Source organism: Saccostrea cucullata, unplaced genomic scaffold, assembly GCF_032062105.1.
Source record: "Saccostrea cucullata isolate Sc308-1 unplaced genomic scaffold, CSIRO_AGI_Scuc_v1 ctg4464, whole genome shotgun sequence".
Taxonomy (NCBI): Eukaryota; Metazoa; Mollusca; class Bivalvia; order Ostreida; family Ostreidae; genus Saccostrea; species Saccostrea cuccullata.
Window position 1 is genome coordinate 24,878 of NW_026931155.1, and position 21,954 is coordinate 46,831.

At 33.0% G+C, this 21,954-nt stretch overlaps 1 protein-coding gene across 4 annotated transcripts; it reads right to left on the bottom strand.

Moving 5' to 3' along the window:
• Nucleotides 1–1,835: 1,835 nt before the first annotated feature.
• Nucleotides 1,836–20,737, bottom strand: LOC134231610 (cell adhesion molecule Dscam2-like). 4 transcript variants are annotated; one of them, XM_062713595.1, is made up of 14 exons: nucleotides 20,597–20,737; nucleotides 19,617–19,688; nucleotides 16,660–16,956; nucleotides 9,751–9,978; nucleotides 9,288–9,557; nucleotides 8,885–9,154; nucleotides 4,840–5,097; nucleotides 4,412–4,696; nucleotides 4,193–4,315; nucleotides 4,057–4,081; nucleotides 2,570–2,649; nucleotides 2,463–2,484; nucleotides 2,282–2,358; nucleotides 1,836–2,153 (listed from the first exon to the last, which is right to left on the bottom strand). In XM_062713595.1, the coding sequence occupies exons 1-14, from the start codon at nucleotides 20,631–20,633 to the stop codon at nucleotides 2,125–2,127; spliced, it is 2,073 nt and encodes a 690-aa protein (XP_062569579.1). In that variant the 5' UTR covers nucleotides 20,634–20,737; the 3' UTR covers nucleotides 1,836–2,124. The 4 variants fall into 4 exon arrangements, 3 of the variants coding, with proteins under 3 accessions (XP_062569579.1, XP_062569578.1, XP_062569580.1); XM_062713594.1 differs by having other exon boundaries at nucleotides 9,751–10,020; XM_062713596.1 differs by lacking the exon at nucleotides 19,617–19,688 and having other exon boundaries at nucleotides 9,751–10,020.
• Nucleotides 20,738–21,954: the final 1,217 nt, after the last annotated feature.

Genomic DNA, 21,954 nt, shown 5'->3' on the forward strand with positions numbered 1-21,954 from the left:
ACCAATAGATGTTAGACTTTGGTTGAAATTGGTTCAGCAATTCCAGAGAAGAAGAATGAAATGTTCAAAAGTTTATATAGTATAATCGAATGATTGCAAAAATATGTATGATAACGGATAGAACAGATTGTAATAAGAAAACATTGATGTAACCATCAATTGTTGCCCGGGAAATAAATAAATTAAACAATGGAAATAAGTCTTGGTCATCAAACCGTTTCGATACTTGTGAAAAAGGAATGCATCTAAATGATGGATATGGTAGTCGAGAATATTTTGAAAACTTGTAGTTGGATGAAAATCGAACAAAAACGATACCCTTTTAAACTTTATCAATTCCTCAAGTAACTGTTGGCTGCATTAAATTTAAATTAAAATCAGACACATGCATCATCTGTTTCAAAAATATATTTCACTTGAAGGATATAAAACATGAACGTAAAGTTACGTTTTTTTATGCGATAAGTAAAGTACGATTTTCTAAAAAAGGGACATGTCGTTTTTTCGATTGAAAATGATAAGTAACTTTAAATATATTTTAAAAATATGAAAAACATACATATTTTACATATTCGCTTTATGGAAGTAAATATATTTTGTTTCTTTTAATTCATAAAAGGGAAGAATATTCTGATTAACAATCGTTTTTATGTTTAGAAAACCGTTAATTCTGAATAACTTCTCCCACCTCAATCCCAAAATACCAACACTTAAACTTATATGTGTAGAACAGCCCGGTCCTGATATGTATAGAGCAGACTGGGCTGTGATAAGTCACCTGAGAAACTCGGGTGACCTATTAAATAAACATGAAAAGAATTCAACAAAAATGTTCACTACTGTTGCTTAAAAAATGCGTATTTACTGACACTTTTGAGCAAAATTCAATTATATAAAATAGCGGGTGAAGTAGATAAATACAATAAAAACCACAATTACGCGATAATTAATTCCAGGCGTATATTTAGGAATTTACAGTATTACTAGTGTAATATCCCCATCCCTGGATTGAAAAAGTTAGACGGTTATATAGCGAATATATAGTGCTATGTACTATGGAAAGTTGGCTTCAAATAAGATTCATATATGTCCAAAGGTTTTTGAGAAGATTTTAAAGGATACAACTTTTTAAAAACTTATTCATAATTATCTCCCCTAAAAAGAGGGTAGTATGCTCCTTCATTTAAACAAACATGAAAACCTCTCACCGAAGGATAATTTTGGCAAATTTGGTTAATACAACGGACAAAATTTTATCGGAAAGGTTCACGTGAGCTTTCAATTCAGGTGTGCTAATAAACATAGTGATAAATATATTATTTAAAATGTACGACGAGTTAAAGGTGAAAAATGCTTTATTTGAAAATTCCCTGAAAAATGCGAATCGTGAAAACAGCAACAACCAATTAAAACCCAAGCGTTGTTGCTAAGAAAATCATTAAAATATCTTATATAGAAGCAACGTTTTCCATGTAATTAGTAACAGCAATCCTGAAAGAAACCTGTCCAGTATCTTCCTTCTGTATGTCCGTGATGCAAATAGACTTATGTTTACAGGATGCATCATAGCTATATGTTCTGTTTGGTCACGTTTGGAATAAAAAAAAAAAAACATATAAAAATAAGCAAAGATAGACACACAATAACACAATGTTGTTTCATTTCTTACAATAAAATGTTTATTACGATTTATACATGTATGTGCTTAACCTTTTAAATACATTTTTATAATAAGAGCATGCAAAAAGTAAAGTAAACGAACAGTGATCAATCTATAAAAATCTACAAACAATACAAATATGTGAAGAGAACATAAAGAACGAAATTCATAGGAGGAGTAAGCATTCCCTGTTGAGCCTTATGTAACAGGTAGACGGAACTGTCCGTCAATTAAGTTTACATTAGTAAATTTACGATTGTCTCCACAAAGGATTTAAATATGAAATACAATGATTTGAAGTAAACTTTATCCTCTACTGTAAAGTGACACTGAAAGAGACAATTAAATTTGGAATTCATTTAAGTAATAACATTGGACATTTTCGAATCAATGGAAAATAAAGTTAAAGATTTTAAAAAGTCAAATGTAGATTGTTAGTTTCTTAACTGAAGTCGAACACGACGTCAGAAGTTTTCATACGTGTCTGTATTTCCTGAAAAAAAAATGGTTGTATTTTAAACCATCTTGTCACTTATTTGTACAAATGAAATGAATACAGTGTATATTTAATGATTATCATTTTTCTATTCTTTTATTGCTTTTATGATGTATATTTTTAACCTTCCTTCTCTGCAGCTCTGCTAGTTACTCCGAGTTCTTCTTGCGAAGATGCTTGCACGACTTCACAATATTCGGCACTGAAAGTATGCTTTCATATGCATCATCTAAAATAATTTCTTTTCAAATGTGAGCAACAGTATCATTATTTTTTTTTCTTGTTATAAAATACCTGTACACGTACCTATTACTCACTTCTGTACTTCCTAAAATTTAGAATAAATAGTGTATCATTACTATGGGATCGAACAAACAAAGCTACATTAAATTAAAATGTTATGTTGTATTTACCTGTACAAATCGTATCAAATCCTTGATAGCTATGCTCTTCCAGTTTCTGTACAGTTTGCATCTCATAGTCGCGTCCTTGACTTAAATTATAAATGGTACATGAAAACAATTACCTGTATGTGTTTGTATTAAATAATTTATGATTCAAAACGATGTTGATAACTATCATTGTTTTGAAATGTTCTACCTACATCTATACACTGAATTGACAACGGATTTTTCCGTAATTTCCCAATCATTTCAAGGAGCACACGGTGGTTGTGATGGGTCGGTAGGGGATCCTCACTTCTCCATGGCACCTGATCCCAACTCTTATATTTTGGAGGTCCGTGTTTGCTCTGCTCCTATTTTGTATTGTTTATGGAGTTTTGATTTTGAATACTGTTCGTTATCTCCATTTGTTTCACTTTTGCTATTTTTACCATGAATTGAAATTTACAGTTCATAAGAAAATTTTCATTGCATTTGATGGGTTGTCAAAAACAGTTTTTTAATTTAAAAAATCCTTCGACACGCAATTATTATGAAGTTGATATTTAAGGTTTGTTGATGATGCTTAAGGAATCACTGTGTAGTTAGTATAGTATGCCAGGGCATCAACGATAGTGGGAAAGTTCAAACATGGGATAAGTCCGTTATGCATAAATGATCCCATGTGCCCCACTATCGTTGATGTCCGTGGCATAAAATACTAACTAGACAGTGATTACTTATATTTCCATTTCATTGGGAAATAAAATTGTAGATTTTAGTTTAAAAAATGTAGACATAGAGTTAAATTACACGAGGACTCTCATGCCAATTTCAACAGTCCTCGCCCACTGGCGTCAAACACAAAGGCCGACGCAAGAGATGTACATGCATATTAGACTTCCTTAGCGTAGGACAAAAAGACAAATGCGCATGAGTTTGCATGCATATTAGGCCTCCCTAGCTCCCGCCCTAACGACCTGCCTAATTTACATAACGGTAGAATTATCAAGAAATCAACTCCTCATATAGTTATCACAGAAAAAAAAATTAAAAATGGAAATAGTTACAACATCTTAACAGTCTAGGAGACCAGCTCTTGACACAAGAAATTGGAAATCTGATGGACAATAATTGTTTTTTTTTTATTAGCGTTGATATTCTGATGATGAAGAGTCTGTTCTGAAACTTTTACATGAAAATAAAACGTGCTCTGTGTTTTTTTTAGATCGTCATTCTTTTATCAAACAACAACAGCTCTCCCTTCATAGAAACGTGCAGCGACATATTAAACAGAATATTCATTAATCAACTAATTTCGCATTATAAAAATTATTTTCCGAAATTGACATCATCTCAAAATCTAAATGAATTACAAAACTAAATAATTGGCTCAAAAATATTTTTAAAATTAAGCAACAATATTTGTCTTACTTTGTTTAGAGCATAGTGATTGCATAGACCTGATGTATTTGTTTTAATAGCCTTTTTAAATATTTTAAATCTATCATACCTACCGGGATGTTTCTTCCTTTTGATCACCTAAAAATAATTATACTAGTTTAACTCTTTTAATGTAAAGAGTAGCATGTCATCTTTTACAAATGTAACGAACGCATTCATCAGCAAGGCTATACCAAAAAATACTTTTACCACTGAACTTTCTTTTCATCAAAATAGCGATGAGGACCAACACAGTAACAATGGCTATGGCAAGAAATGCTCCCAGGGTGCCTCCGAGAATTGTCGCTTCAGATTTCGTTGAAGAAGCAGATCCTATAAAGGTTAGACAACAAAATCTAATAAAGTAAATGTCTTAATTACTCAAAGAGTGGCGAAAATGTCAATACAGGCTGTCGAAGTATCTCTCACTTGTCATGCAGAAAAAAATTCTGGAGTATGTTGTCCCGTGCTTGTTGATTGTCAGAATTCTGAACTCATACGTGGTACTTGGTTCTAAATTCCCAACTCTGGAAGCAAACAATCCTGCCTTGGTTGTATCCTGAAATCCCTGTGTAGTGTTTACGAATGAAGATTTAGGTGAGAATTGTACCAGGGAGCTCTGATTGTTAGATGACACAGAAGTAAAGGTCCACATGATGTCAGCATAAATGTCTCCACAGACAACCATCACTTGTGTCGGCTCTAGTGGTGTAACTGTATGTGCAGAGATAAAGATAGATGAAATATGTATAATTTATTTTTTAAAAAATGACATCTGCGCATTTATAGTAAACATATTTTTGCTTGCTTTCGCTTAAAAGTTCTCACATTATTTTTTTTTTTAATTATTCACTCACATTGTACGGATACACTGGCTAAAACTGAATTATTTCCTGCTCTGTTTGAGACTGTACATGTATAATTCCCTTCATCTGATGTAACTATTTGTTCAAAAACAATAAATGAATTCACACTGATTACTGACGAGTTTCCGTCTTTTCTCCAGGTATATGATAGTGTCAATTCAGGGTCATCTACATAACATCTCATGACAACTGTTTGTCCCGCCATGGCTGTTAAAATTTTTCCTGGACTAATATGTAAATCAGGAACATCTAAAAAGTGAGAAAAAACGTCAACAACTGTCCCACTACTTAAGGTGATTTTTTTTTATTTGCAAGACATTTATTTTTCCGAATTTAAGTGGAACCATCTTTCCTCGAAAATTTTCTTCTTGTATTTATTTAGATGCTTACTTCTCACATGCACCTGATCCAATCTGTGTTTTTACAAGTTAATGTTTGCCCTGCTCAAAACATTGTATTGTATGATTGGGTCTTCGAGCTTGATTTTTTTTTGTTATCCGAGTAATTCACGAAGTTGATGTCGACAGTTTTAGAAACTTGATAACTTCTTCTCATACAAAGCATTGGAGTCGGAAGGAAATTGAATGGGGGGGGGGGGCTAAGTTTAAAAAAAAAAATTTGTAACTTTTGGTGCCTTTAAAAATACCTGAGAAGCAAAAAAGAAGCCCCCCCCCCCCCTAGCCCCCCCCCCCCCCGGTTCCGACGCCTATGCAAAAATAAAAATTTTCACGCTATTTAAACGGTGACATTTTTAAATATGAAACAAGATGATTAAATGATTTGATAAATACGGTGTGTACTGAAAAAAAAAATCTTTCCACATACTTTTACTAAATAAGTCGTTGTAACTGCATAACAATTAAATAAGAACTGCAATTAAGAATTTAGCCTTTTCATAAATATTGATGAAGGAAGTGTGTTAAACTCATAAAATCCTTACAAACAAGACACAGCGGGTTCCAGTTAATGTTAGAACATTAACTCGAACCCGCTGTGTCTTGCGTCTTTCTTTACTTCTTACTAAGGTATTAACAGTAGTGAAGGAGAAACTTCAAGAGTACTGTGCGACAATATCTTCAAAGAGTTGTGTGAATAAGATGTTGAAACATAAAAATTCCAACGAACTTTTGGACAATTTGAAATCACAATGTTTTACTTAAATCAACAAATTTAAAACGTTCGACTTTCACTTTTATAAACATCCATTCCACACGATGAATTAAAATCCAGGCTTTTTTTTATATCATTGACTGTTGTTTTTTCTTAAAGAATGATACTTGCAGGTTCCAGTTAATCTTCTACCAAACATCTTTCTTTACTTTTTACTAATATATTATCAGTAGTGAAGGAGAAACTTCAAAAGTACTGTGTGAAAATATCTACAAAAAGTTGTGTGAATAAGATGTTGATACATAAAAATTCCAACGAACATTTGGACAATTTGAAATCACAATGTTTTACTTAAATCAACAGATTAAAAACGTTCGACTTTCACTTTTATAAACAACCACTCCACACGATGAATTAAAGTCCAGGCTTTTTTTTATATCATTGACAGTTGTTTTTTTTTTAAATAAAAATGAAACTTGTAAATTTACTTATTTTGTCATTGGATACTTGCAAAATTATTTTGTTTAAAAACATTGTGATTGTACACAAAGTATTCTGAAGTTAAGAGCAAAAAGATGCTTAAGTTTCTGATTGACAATATCTGTGTGGTTTTTGGAGACCGTCTTCCAACAATCTATTGGAATTCTCATAGGTACCAATTGCGCCACGTTAATAGCAGACCTTTTCTTGCAATCATATGCAGAAGAATGTGTGTAAATTCTTATGTGTGAAAAGAAGAAAACACTTGCTGTGGTTTGAACTTGACATTTAAATGTATCGACGACCTATTGTCAAATAACAATGGTAACTTCAATTCTTATGTCGATACGATATATCCCGGTGAGCTTGAGATAAAAGATGCCACAGAGTCTGACACAATTATTTCATATTAAGATATTTTACATGAAAAGGACATTACTGGTAAATTAACGTCCAAACTCTATAATAAACGTGATGACTTTAATTTCATAATCGTCAACTTCCCCTACTAATGCATCAATATACCTTCATCACCAGCATACGGACTTTATATATCTCATTTGATTCGATAAGCAAGAGTATGCTCTACGTATGAACAATTTCTAAATGAAGTAAATTACCAAAAAACAAAACAATGAATAAATAATAATAGCAGTCTTGTTCAAAGTCATCATTTCGTAAGTTCTATGGTCGATATAATGACCTCGTCAGCAAATACAATGTATCATTGAGTCAAATGCTCACTGACATTTTTCATGCTAATTGTTAGTATATTTATGTAAGTAAAACTATGTTAGAACATAGTTATTTATACACTGAATTGACAATGGATATTCCCGTTGTTTTCCGATCATTGTTTTTCATCTAGCTATGAATCTAGCTTAACAAACTTGAAAAAGAATTTAAAAGATATAGAGAATTGAGATAAGAAAAATAAAATAGATATTTTCAAAATTTACCTGCATTGTACCTTAAATTCATTCTGATTGATTGATTGATTGTATATTGTTTAACGTCCCTTTCGAGAATTTTTTACTCATATGGAGACGTCACCGTATGCGGGTGAAGGGCTTCAAATTTTGACCTTTACTCGGCACTCAGGGCCATTGAGCAGTGAGGAATCTTTATCGTGCCAACACCTGTCGCTGATACGGGGCCTCGGTTTTTAAGGTCTCATCCGAAGGACCCGCAACTTTCACTTCAAAGTGCCGAGCGCATGGCGAAGGAACAGTTGATACCTATTTTAACGACTAGGTCAGTCGCGGACGAGATACGAACTCACGATCTCCCGATCACGAAGCGAGCGCTCTACCGACTGAGCTACCGTGAACGGTAAAATTCATTCTAAAGGATTAGCTAAGATGTTAAAATTTATCTACTTTGTACCTTCTAAAGGATTGGTTATGATGTAAAAAGATATCTTCATTGCACATATATTCTGAAGGATTGGCTATGATGCTGATATTTAACTAGTAAATTGTACCTATATTCTGAGGAATTGGTTATGATGTAAAAATATATCTTTATTGTACCTTTATTCTGAAGGATTGGCTATGATGCTGAAATTTACTTTCATTGTACCTATATTATTAGGGATTTGTTAATGTTGAAATTTACATACACTGTACCTTTATTCTGGAGCATTAACTCTGATGTTGAAATTTACTTACATTGTACTTATATGCTGAAGGATTGGTTATGTTGTTGAAATTTACTAACATTGTACCTTTATTCTGAAGCATTGGCTCTGATGTTGAAATTTACTTACATTGTACCTTTATTCTGAAGCTTGAACTCTGATGTTGGAAGAACTAAGAAGGTATGGTTTTATACTAATTTTGCCTTGTCATTTTCTAAAAAATAAAACTGGTGTAAAAGTTGAAAACCCATTCTTTCTAAATAATTGAAATTCAATGCAGAAAAATCATAAAAGTCATTTTTCTAACATGTGTTTTTAAATGCTCATTATGACGTCATAAACATGTGCATTTTCGCGTATTTTCTTAAAAAGTTGCAGAAGACACCAATTTTCAATGGAATTTTCTTTCAGATAACATTGTCCACAGGCATCGCCCACAAAGATGTTGAGATATGTTATTTGTTATTGAATTCTGCACAAAATAAAAAAAAATAACGTGGGCGACGGCTGTGGACACTGTTTTCTAAAGGAAAATCACCCTTGAAATGTGCCATTTTGAGGCTTTTTCTGTTGAAAATAGAGAAATGCTTCACATTAATGACGTCATATTTGCAGAATGGTAAACTTTCATGCCATATTCTTTACTGATTATCAGAGTCATTCATCTAACTAATATTTAAGCCAGTTTCAAAACTTTTTGATGTTATTACATTGTTTAGGCGTAATAAAGCTAAAACTATGCCTTCTTCTTTACCTACATTGTACCTTTATTCTGAAGCATTAGCTCTGATGTTGCAATTTACCTACATTGAACCTTTATTCTGAAGGATTGGCTATGATTCCCTCTGTATCCCGGGGGGTAGTTGTTTTCTACTGTACATGTGTATGTGTCTGAAGCATTTCTCTGTATACTAGGTAAGCTAAGTGTTGTCCCATTCTGTCTAAAAATACCCGACTGTGATCTGGTCCAGTATACCGCGGTCTGAATAGGATTCCCATGTATAAACTTACACTCCACCGTTAGATCCGTGCCTTCTACAGGAAAAACGTCTTTAATTGGTTCATTGACTGGTGGATCTAAAAATGTCTTAAAATTCTTAAATGACCAAAATTTAGGCTTAGCTATAACTTGTTAAAGATTATAAGTTAAATTACCCCTTATTTTTATCTATGTTTATATATCTGTTATCAGTAAGATTGGGATATTTACATAATACTTGAATGCTGACTGTCTGACTGTGACGTCCTTTTGCTCCGGATGGGTAGGTATTCTCTGCAGTACATGTATAGTTGTCAGCACTGTTACGCTGTACATCTGTTAATGTTAGTGTCGTTCCGTTCTCCCGGAAGCTGTCAAGTGACCTTGTCCAGAAAACCTCTGTATCGATAGGGTTTCCAGGAGTAAAGTTACAAGTTATTTTCATTTTAGAGCCCTCTTGAACTAGTGTTAAGTTTTCCATGAGTAAAACATAAGGTGGGTCTGAAAGTTTAATAAAAAGCGGACCATAAAGTAAGACATGAGATGAGGCATATTTAAGAGTATTACGCAATGTAGATTTCAATTACATTAAATACATCTTTGTGTAAAACATAAGGCGGATCTAAAAGTGTAAATCATGATTTTCAACAAATTAAAAAAAAAGAATTAAAGCATTACATAATAGAAATCTTACATAAAACGTTCACTTTCATTGACTGGCTGTCACGTCCTTTCTTTCCAGAGTAGTAAGTGTTTTCTGCAGTACAAGTATAGGTATCTGACATATTCCTCTTGATGTCTGTAAGTTTCAGTGTACCTCCTTCCTGTCTGAAACTGAGATCACTTATTCTGGACCAGAAAACTTTCGCTTCTGGAGGTTTCCCAGCAATATACACACATCTCACATTTATATCTGTACTTTCTACAGGGGATACATCACGAAGTAATAAGACATTAGGGGGGACTGAAATAGAACCCTTGGAAGTTAAGCCTTTCATTTATAAGACAATTTGAGGTACAATTATCGTCTATATACTTTTTTTATTTTATTAAGTGGTTTTTTTATTTAGATTTTCATTGTATATAAACAAAATTATCGTCTATATACTAATATTTTGGCTAACAACTTTTTTTTTATAAACTTCATACTGAATTTTTGTTAATTTGTATTATGTTAAAAAGTGCCTCTCTGTAAACTGATGTGTAAAATGCTATACCAACAGAAAGTCTGTAGTGTTTTGCAGAACGTAACTTCTAATATAGGAAACGAAATGGATTAAATACAAAGACAAACACGTGCTTGACTTCAAAAATAAAGTTTACATTATATGATGAACTATACACTTGGTAGACTACAAGAGGTAATGTTTCTCAATCGTGCTAGAAGTTACCGACATGATTGAAGTAGAAAATAGTCTCATCTGACCTCTGAATGACATATGCATATGTGTGATGATTCATTGATTGTATATTGTTTAACGTCCCTCTCCAGAATATTTCACTGATATGGAGACGTCACCATTGCCAGTGAAGGGCTGCAAATTTAGGCCTATGCTCGGCACGTACGGCCTTTGAGCAGGGAAGGATCTTTATTGTGCCACACCTGCTGTGACACGGGGCCTCGGTTTTAACAGTCTCATCCGAAGGACCGCCCCATTTAGTCGCCTTTTACGACAAGCAAGAGGGTACCGAGGACCTATTCTAACCCGGATCCCCACGGGGCTATGCATGTGTGTGAGTGAAAGTTTCTAGTTAAACAAATTTCAAATTGCAAAGAAAAGACGAAAAATTCTCAAACTACACCAAGGACCATGTTATATAAGTTTTTTTTTACTAAATGAAGTTTATTTACGAGATATTATCGTCGCCTTTGTGGCGCAGTTGGTAAAAACGTCTTGTATGGAGTCGCGAAATAAGGAGTTGATCCTTACAACGCGGGTTCGAATTCCACTGTGGGACTTGGAGATCGGTCCTTTGGATGAGACCGTATAAACCTACGTCCAGTGTCGCAGTAGCTGGAACGATTAAATCCCCCAGTGCTCAATTGCCATGAGTGTCGAGTATAGACCAAAATCTGTAGTCCTCCATCGTCAAGTTGTGGCGTCTCCGTACGAGTAAAAAATTCTCAAGAGGGACGTTAAACAGCAAAAAAAAACCAAACAAACAAAACAAAACACACAAAGGAAGGAAGGATTATCAATGATTCGTGGGCTAACTCCAGAAAACCAAGAAACACTATTTTTTATATTAACATTGTCATCCCATAATCACGTAAATTCACTCTGAATAAACTAGAGGTAATGTGAGCAATGATCTTATTGAATGGTACCCCGACTCCCATATAAATATAATGTCAGTGTCCATTTTCGCTATGGGAAACCCAAAATATGTATCAGAATGACATATTGTAATAAAGATTCTATGAAGTCTCATCAAATTTTATTCTGTTGTATATAGGAGGAGTTGCGGATGAGAGACACCAAAGTGTAACAGACGGACGGACATCCCGATTACAATATACCCTCCTGTACTTCAAGCGGGGTATAAATATATGAAATGCCCAAACTATGTAGGGGTTTAAAAATGTTCGAACAGCGTGCAGAAAAGCAAAATACAACCAGGATCCTTTTAAATTGTCAGAAAAAGATTCATATAGTAGAGACTGGATGTCGATTTATAGACCGATAACCAAAATCAGTCAAGTTACGAAAGAGAAGTTGCTTAAGTGCGGTGCACATTGAATTTCGACAAACAAATTATTTTCTATACAATACAGGGTTATATTTGCCCCATGTTATTTTTGCCTTTTTTATGATTATTAAGTTTATTAAATTACTTTTTGAAAATGACTTAGTAACAAAGAAAATAGTCTTAGGTTTATAATTGATAGAAATTAAGCTCGCTTTTATTTAGAGATTTGCTTTGACAGAGCTCAAAAGTCATTTAGATATGTTCAAGGCCTAAACCGTACAAATGTTCATATAATTTTTTTCAATCATATTTCTATGATGGAATTATCTAAATAGTCAAAATTAGTTTTTGACTGGAAGGTATATATTCCAACTGTAGCATAATGCAATTTGAACTATAGATATGCTTTTAAAATATAAATAACCATTATTTTCATTAATGCATGTTCTAAATATAAAGGCTGTTTAATTATTACTAGAGGCAGTGAAACAACCCTGTATTTTGGTCATGTAAATAGTGCCAAGGTCACAGGGATAAAAGTTAAAATTCTTGGTCATAACATACTTATTTAATTGTATATTGAAAAAAGTAAGTGCCAGAGATCAATATACTGTCCTCATGGTTGATTGTGATCGTCATTAGGTAAGATATTTCTAGAACAGATTTCATAAGATAAGGTGAAGGTCACAAAGTTGATAGAAGTTTCTCCGGAGAATACAAATTTTTTATTGAATCAGTATCTAGAGAACAAACTTTGTATACAGCTGATTATGACCAAGAAATATTAGTACTACTGAAGGTCCATTTAGGGCAGTCATAGTCAATTTAAAAAATATATACTGCCGATTTTGCATTTCAATAACCTTAAAGATTGCTTAAGATTAGTATTTTCAGGGTTTACATTATTTATATTGGATTCCGAAACTTCATAAGAATCCTTAAAAACAAAGATACATTGCAGATTCCAGTAAATGTTCAACCAAGCCATTTTCGTTACTCCTCACTAAGATATCGACAGCAATGAAGAAAAAACTTCAAGAGTACTGTGCAACTATATATTCAAGAAGTGGTGTGAATAAGACGTGGATACTAAAAAATTCAAAAAAACTTTGGACAATTTGAAATCACAAGACAAAAATCAACAGCTTAAAAACTTATTAATTTTCAACTTTATACACAACAATTCCCCACGACAAATTAAAATCCAAGCTTTTTGATATCATTGACAGCTGTTTCTTCAATAAAAATGGAACTCGTAAATTTACTTACCTCGTCATTGGTCATTTGCAAAATTATTTTTCAAAACAGATTCTGATTGCACACATAAGTACTCTGAAGTTGACACCAAGAAGATGCTTGAGTTTCTGATTGACAATATCTATGTGGTTTTTGGAGACCAGGTATTCCAACAATCGATTGAAATTGGGTACAAATTGCGCTCCGTTATTAGCAGACTTATTATGTTCCCCAAACGAAGTTGGGGAACATATTGTTTTTACTCTGTTTCTTCTTATTATTATTATTCTTCTTCCTGGGTACTTTTTTGTACAAGAATGATCTTGTAAACTACACATCCGACTTAGGTAAAACCTCTTTAGGGTCAGTAGACATGTTATGTAAATTTGCGGAACGAAGGTCATTTTGAGCGCACGTGCTTGCAAGAGCGTGCACGCGCAACACGTGAAATGACCGATTTAATTGATATAGGCGTAATGCTTTGAAACTCATAATATAAGAATATATTAGTAGCATAGACAATACGACATGGTCAAAATAGCAAGATCTCACGCGCATGCATGTGTGCTTCGCTCTGATTGGCTGAAACTAAAGTCTCAATATCTTTCTTGTTTTTTGACGAAATCCTTTGACATTTTGAACATAGCAATGCAGTAGGATATCCTACAACAAGATATATAGCAATTATCATAAAAACACGTGCATGCACGTGCGCTGCAATCTGATTGGCTTAAACTTTAAATAGCTATAACTCCCTTGGTTATCAACCAAACAGGATGGGATTTGGAACATAGATAGATATAATGGATTTCTACAAGAAGGTATGGTCATCATGCACATACTAGTACATACATGTGCGTGTATGTACGCTGCAATCTGATTGGCTGAAACGTTAAACAGCTATTACTCCCTTGGTTTTTAACCAAACGGGGTGGGATTTAGATCATAGATAGGTGTAATGGACTTCTACAAGAATGTATGGTCACCATGCTCATGTTTGCACGTGCCTGCACGTGAAATGAGTAAAATAAAAATACACTTGAATGAGCGTATTCTTTAATACTTTCGGATTAAATACTTTAAAATTTAGCATATTAAAATACATAGATTGTGTAGACAAGATGATATGGTCGTTACGCACATGAATTCAAATGCACACGCGTGCAATGCTAAAATTTGAATGAACTTGGTACACTATTGGGTAAACGATGTTAAAGTCTCAAATGCATAGAATTTGTCTTATTTAATGAAGCTTACTGCGAATATGGCACCAAAAGGGAGTTGGGGGACGTTTGGGGAACATCTGTAACGGTCCCCGTTACAATTAGCACTAGTTTTTATATTCATTAGAAGCAGAATTTATGCAAAATCTAATGCGTGAAACGGGGAAAACACTTGCTGTGGCCTTCAACTCGACATTTAGATATATCGACGTCGTATTGTCAATTAAAAATGGTAATTCCCCTTCCTACGTCGATACGATATATCCTGGTAAGCTTGAGATAAAAGATACCACAGTGTCCGATACTTCTGTTTCATACTTGGATATTTTACTTGAAAAAGACACTAATGGTAATCTAACAACCAAGCTATATGATAAACGTGATGACTTTAACTTTTCTATCGTCAACTTCCCCTACTTATGCAGCAATATACCTTCATCACATGCATACGGAGTCTATATATCTCAGTTGATTCGATACGCAAGAACATGCTCTACGTACGAACAATTTCTAAAACGAGGTAAATTATTGACAAGCAAGTTGATGAAATAAGAATATCAACAGTCTCGTTTAAAGTCATCATTTCGTAAGTTCTATGGTCGATACAATGACCTTGTCAGCAAATACAATTTATCACTGAGTCGTATGCTGACTGATGTTTTTCATACCAATTGTTAGTCCATTATTTATACACTGAATTGACGACGTATTTTTTTTACGTTAATTTCTGATCATGACAAGGAGCACACGGCGGGTGTGACCGGTCGGCAGGGGATGCTCACTCCTCCATGGCACCTGATCCAACCTCTGATGTTTCGGGGGTCCTTATTTGCTCTGCTAATATTTTGAATTTTTTTATGGACTTTGAGATTGAATACTGTTCGTAATCTCCATATCCTTCTTCTTACAACACCCCCGTCAACAGAATCCTCAAGATAAAGAAATGTTATGTGATAAGAACCTAAATAAAGAAGATAGACAAAGATCAATGGTTTCAGTTTTCAACGTAGAGGTTGACGTAAATGTCATAAGTGTCTTTATTATTTTTCGGTATTGTTCCATTTATCTGATTGGCTCACACTGGATCACATGATCAAGTTTAAAAAATGTTACAAACTCGATGTTTCTATTCAAAAAATTTTATAAACCTGCTGTTTCTTAATTTGGAAACGTTCTTCTGTGAAGCAACAATAGTGCTGACGTCACAATAGTCTTTATAGACTGGATGTTTCTAAAAACAGATACTGCAGCTGGTTTTCATTACGGTTACGTCATAATGCAATGACATAACAATGCCTTGTATGAGAAGGTACTGAGTATTAGAAAAAAGGATTTTAAGACATTTCTTATTAACTGATAAGAAATAATAAAACAATTGTAGCCTTTTGATTCGGTGCAATCCCTCGATATATAGACCTTAGAAAAAGCATATCGACCGAAAATGAAGTGAAGACTTTCTCTAAGGTCTATATATCGAGGGATTGACCTCATCAAAAGGCTATAATTGTATATCATTTAGTCAGGGAGTGAAGAAACAAGTTTTGCTTCTAAAAAATTCAAAGTAATTTTTTTGTTTAATTATTCAATATTTGTGTCTGGATTAACAGACTAAATAAGAAAAAGAGGAAATATTAAATCTACTGGAATTGTCAAAATTTAATTATTTACACTGTACAGGAACTGTCAAAAAAATAGATTCCTTTTCAAAGTAAGGGTACAATTAATGGAAGAGCTTTAAAGAACTCAAAAATAATAGCTTCATATTAATTTTCAATTTCTTTGGATACAAAATATACTTGTCTTCGCATGATATTCTTACATGTATGAAACCTGATTTTTTTTTTTTGAAATGATATTTATGCGAATTTCATGTAAAAATTTCATAGTAATTTTCATGCGAATATCATAATTGGTCGTTTTCGTATCCTTCTAATGCGAAGAAATCGCAGTATATTAATGCAATTTCATATGAAGTTCATGCGAGTCACTTTGCCTGTATACAGTTGCTAACAAATTTATCCCGTTTTAAATTTGCCTAACCACAGTTCTGTTTATGAAATTACGATGATTTTTGAATTCCCTTCGTTTTTAATTTGTGCACGTGACAAAGGCGAAAAGGGCGGAAAAAAACGGTGACGAAAATTTCGGTGCATAGTAATAAAGGGAACATTTTCTTATGTATTTATTCGTTTACATTATAATGCATTGAAATCGGCAGTTTAAAACATTTTAATAGAATGGTCATTTAAGTGATAAGAGTGAAAATAATGAAACTAAGGATATTTAGAAGTAAAGGCTTGTCAAATTTTGTATCTAGATTCTTTCTATGACAAACCTGGCAAAAGAATTCATTAGACAAGTAAGCATATTGGATGGATAATAAAATTTCTTTAAGTAATAAAATTTTTCTTGTATAGCTCATTCTACGTTACACAATAGACACTACTTCTTACCAGCAATAGCTAGTGTAAAGTTTTCTCTGTAGTCAGTAATGCCTATTCTGTAGGAGAAGTGCCCGGCATCTTCTTCTTGTGTATCGTTAATACAAATAGAAATCCGTTCTGACGTTGTATTACAATTAAATGTTCTATTAATCCATCCGCCTGTATTTCGGTAAACAGAGTTAGAAAGATAAAAACATATTATCAAGCCATTTCTGGAGATGTATTGTACACCTTGTGTTTCTACTAACGAAAATGTGAAGCAAATGTCTTCTCCGGGCTCTGTGTATACAAAATTTCCTGAGCATCCTGTAAAAAGAATTAAATATAATAACTGAAGAAAAACAAAAACAAACACAATGTAATCAGCCTTATTTAAATAAAGCATAACAATACATAAGATATTTGCCATTGAACGGCTACAGTCTTTCCTCAATGTCACATGTCTACAAGTGTGAGGCCAAAAGATTTAACAACCCTACTAACAATTTTGATAAAAATATGAAAGATGCTCACAGGATTATTGGTTCATTTGATAGCAGACAATTATTAAAGATATATATGCCGTATCAATGTTTTATTTGAAAAGAAATAAATATATGTGGAGTCTCATCAAGTTATATAAGTTATATACTTTCTGCAAATAAGACAATTCCACTCCATCACTTTCAAAAGTTATGAAAAATTATTTGGTAATAATTATTTTCTCTCCGTGTCGGATAAAAAACCGCCTCTTATTGAAATATTCATGATCACGTGGTCTCGCAAACAATGGTCCCATCTCATGAATGAACCGAAAAGCATGATGGTCTACTACGTTTTTACTACAAACACGTGAGTTAGGGATTGTCAATACGTGAGCGCACGTCAGAGTTGGTTGCTTTTTGTATCGAGGAATAATCACGTGCAATTGTCTTTTCAATCGGTTTGGTGAACTTCTACAGCTGTCAGCCACTATGGATAAAGACGTGTGGAAACCATGTTGTGCCAAAATGAATACTGAGTAAACTAATACAAACAAATGATATAATTTGATGAATCAAAATGGTTATTAGATACATTCGATTCTGCATTTCTTGACGGTTCAAAACAAAAAGAAGTATTCCACAGAATATCATGTATAAATCTGCACAAAATACCGAATACCAAAACAAGAATACTACTAAATAATATAAATATATTCTCTACATACGAACCACAGTATTTCTGACCCCTTGAAAATAATATAAAATAATATAAAAAATCTTGCAAGTAGCTTTTCAGCATTGGCTCGGGCTAATTCGAAAGTGAAATTTGGAGTTTGGCAGTAAAGTTAAATAGGGTAATGTTGTAGTGAATGAATAAAATTTAGAAGTGAAAGATATTGGAACCTATTTTACTTGCCAGGTTTCTTCGAGCTAGTCGGTTTTTATTCTAACTGTTCTATCCCCCACCCACTTTAAAAAACGTTGCTATCTACCTGAATTAATATTTCTTAATGGGGTTCATCGAAATGCTTGGTTGTGCCCTCAAACTGGAATAGTTTTTAGGGGCCTGGAATTCCTAGACCAATTTTATTTTATTAGCCCAACCATATTTCTAAGAAGGCAAGATGTATGGTATGTAAGTTTCATCTACATATGTTATGTAGTTCATATTAAAAATACCTAAGGGATAATTGACGATATCCCATTCAGGGTACCTGTGTAAAAATAGCAGTTTAAATTACTTAATATACATTGTATTTGACATAAAATATTTTTTCGCATAATGCGCTCCATAATGAAGATCCGTAGTCGCTAATTTGTAAATATTCACCCAACTGAAAATGTCCACTGGCAGTATAGCACGGGGAATCTCTAAACAAACGGACCTGTACAATATAGTGGGGAAAACTTTGATTTTCATCATTTTTAATCATTTGTATGCAAATATGAGCATGGAATTAGTAGATAATAATGTACATAAAGCATCAAGTCTTTCCGAGAGCGATTTAAAAAACTAGCCTTTTCGAAAAACACATTTAGTATTTCATGTAGTAACCCATAAATGCATTAAATGCAACTCATTGAGCTGATTGGTCTATTTGTGTTCCTCACTGAACAGACGTCACAAAAAATATTTTCCTCGACCTGATGATTCTCGCGATGTTTTTCCCGCGCACATGCGCAGATCCAGGATACATGTCAGTCCTTTATAAATATGCATGAGAATATCGTGTTCCTTTCCCGACCATTACTTTGTTAATACCGAATAAAATTTCGTCGAATTTGCAAGAATGCTTCATTTTTGATAGCTTATCATACTTCAGAAATTTTTGCTCGGTTTCAGCTGTGCAAAAATACTGTTTAACACGGCATACATATCTTTAACAAAACACATCTGTGCAAAATTGACACGATATATGTTTTCTTAACCTTTACGAGTCTATGGTTTATTTTAAATGCACAATATTTATCATTTCCTATGAGAATAAACAATTTTTTGCATAAAATAGTTCTTGTTTAGAAAGATATAGAGATAACGAACAGTATTCAATATCAAAGTCCATAAAACAATACAAAACAGAAGCAAAGCAAACACGGACCTCCTAAACATCAGAGGTTGGATCAGGTACCATGGAGGAGTGAGTATCCCCTGCTGACCGGCCACACCCGCCGTGTTCTCCTTGTCATGATCGGGGAATTACGGTAAAATTCAGTGTATAAATAATGGACTAATAAGTAGTATGAAAAACGTCAGTCAGTATGTCTAATTTACACATACTAGCTTGGACTCTTGATGTTTTAGAAATATTTGTACATTAGCTGTCATAAAGTAACGCAAACTAGCAAACCCATTATTTACACCATAAATATATTACATATATCATTATCATTATCCTCAGTTTGATCAAGATATTTTATTTCATTCACAAATTCATAAGCCTGTCAAAGTGTTTACTGAGTCAAAAATGTTAATCAGAAGGATAATAGCTGTATTTAACTTACCTACGCAAATGAAGGAGAAAAACACTATTTCTAACATTCTGGGCATTTTATTGATTATCAGTCTTCCTTGTTCTATATAAAAAATGTAAAATAATAATTATTGTAGCAAAGGTAAGTCTCCTTGGACTTGTAACGTAATTTAGATTTTTAATGCTATAAACGTTTAACATGTATTAAATAAAAGAAAACTAAACATAAGAAGGAAAGGCACCAGTTTTGAATCTCATTTTAGCATATATTTATATTAAAGTAAAAAGGAAAATTGATTGAAATGATATTCACCGAAAGGGAAAAGGACACAGTCTTGACATTTTTTAATTCGCGTTCAGTTATGTTTGTAGAGGTAGCAAATCAAACGTAAACAAACAAATAACAATACAAGAAAAATAAATACATAGATGAATAAAAGAATCCATGCCAATTTCCACATGCATAGATGCTTTATAACAGGTTTTAATTATGCCGTTGTAATTGGTTTTTAAGAATTTTTACCTAAGTTTAAAAAGTGAACTGCAGATATTTTAATGGAAATTTAAAATGGACAATAAAATAGTTATGCAACTGTACCCATGCTCCAAACATAAATGGATGTCTTATTTACATTTTCCACAAAAAGCATGAGTAGGAAAAAAAAATCTTTGTTTTTTCTTGCGTAAATGTACTTTACATTAAGTCAGCTAGAAGAGTTTCAGATATCCTTGTAATAATCAATAACAATTTAAGGAAAAACTGATCGAATTTTCTTGTGACATGGAAAATGCAATCTGTTGAAATATTATCTTTGTGTAATGCAATGAAGGATACGGAGATAACTGTAATGTATGTATCAATGTATCACTACAATACATTTCATTTCCCCTCATCGCGTACTAGTTCATAGAAATTGATTTCCTTCAGACTTATTGCTCTTTCTACATAAAATATTTTCTCGCATTAGATAGTTTACAAAAAGACTAGAGAAAATGAAATAAGTTACTTACCTAGTATCATCCATGAAAATGATTTATATTGTGACATATAGAGTCATTTTAATACATCTTGTATTGTTTATGATACGACTAGAAATATAACTACTTATAATTGTTGATAAACAAAAAAAACCCCACAACTACGAAGTTAGGTTATTCGTGAAAAAAAAGAGAAAAAACTTCCGTGTTCCAGATAATATTCTGTACTTATACGTATATTAACGAAAGATTTAACGGGATAGGAAGTAATTGTAGAAATACATACATGGCGAGTTCAATCTCACATAACAAAAAAATCATGAATCACCCAAAGTTATCTCTCTTATCAGAGGTCAAAAGAACTTAATAGAAAATCTAGCCAAAACGTAAAATACAACCAAATAAATGTTTTTATGTGGCGAAATTACACCTTTGAAAGGTGGTATAACACCTTCTTAAAGGCGTTATTATGCTTTTGGAATAACGATTATATTGCTTTTGACAGCTAGGTCCGTGATTTGTGATAGTTTCCCACCCCACTCAACTGTCGAGATTCGAGGTGGACTTTTCAGTAAAACTTAATCTAGATGCAAGAATTTTCCAGAGATTTACGAAACTGCAAATAAATGTATAAGAAACAAACAAATAATAGATGGATTATAATATTTAAACTTTAGCAAGACTGTTTTCCAAAAAAATTGGGGGAGGAATGTTTTCCCATTCGACTTCGATCTACCGACCTGTTTAAAAAGGAAAAAAAAAGAAAGACGTCATTCCATGATAATAGATATATGAAAACTTGAATCAAAACAATCTTTTTTATGCAATTATCTATATTCCTGTACATCTCACGGACGACTGTTTTCGTTTAAGAGAAGTCAACACTCTACTTGAAAAATTCTAGGATATAGATAAAAACAGCTTGGGGTTTTGCTTGCTATGCATTCAAATTCATCTCGTTTGAAAATATTTTTCTCTCCTCTTGGATAAAATACCCAGACAAACTATTTCCATGTGTATAATGAGCAATAGAAATCACTCAGTCTTGGTAGAGGTGTGCTTGGCATTAGAGGTGGCATTAGTTGGTTCAACATTTAAAAAACAAATGTATGATGCATTTAACATTCTTTTTTCCTGGAAATCTAATTACTATCTAAGAAAGAAATTCTTCAAAATGATATGTCAGTTTTAAATATTGTTAATATTCAACAGAATTAAAATGAATTCGAACTACCCTATATACTGCAAATGTATAACATTTGGCGTGTACGATATTTGGCGGAAATTCAATTTTCAGGTTAGCGTACATTTGACTTAGCGCTGTCTGAATTTGCTTGTTATGAGATTTAATATAAAATACATTTAGCAATGTACTCGAATTAGCGGAAGCT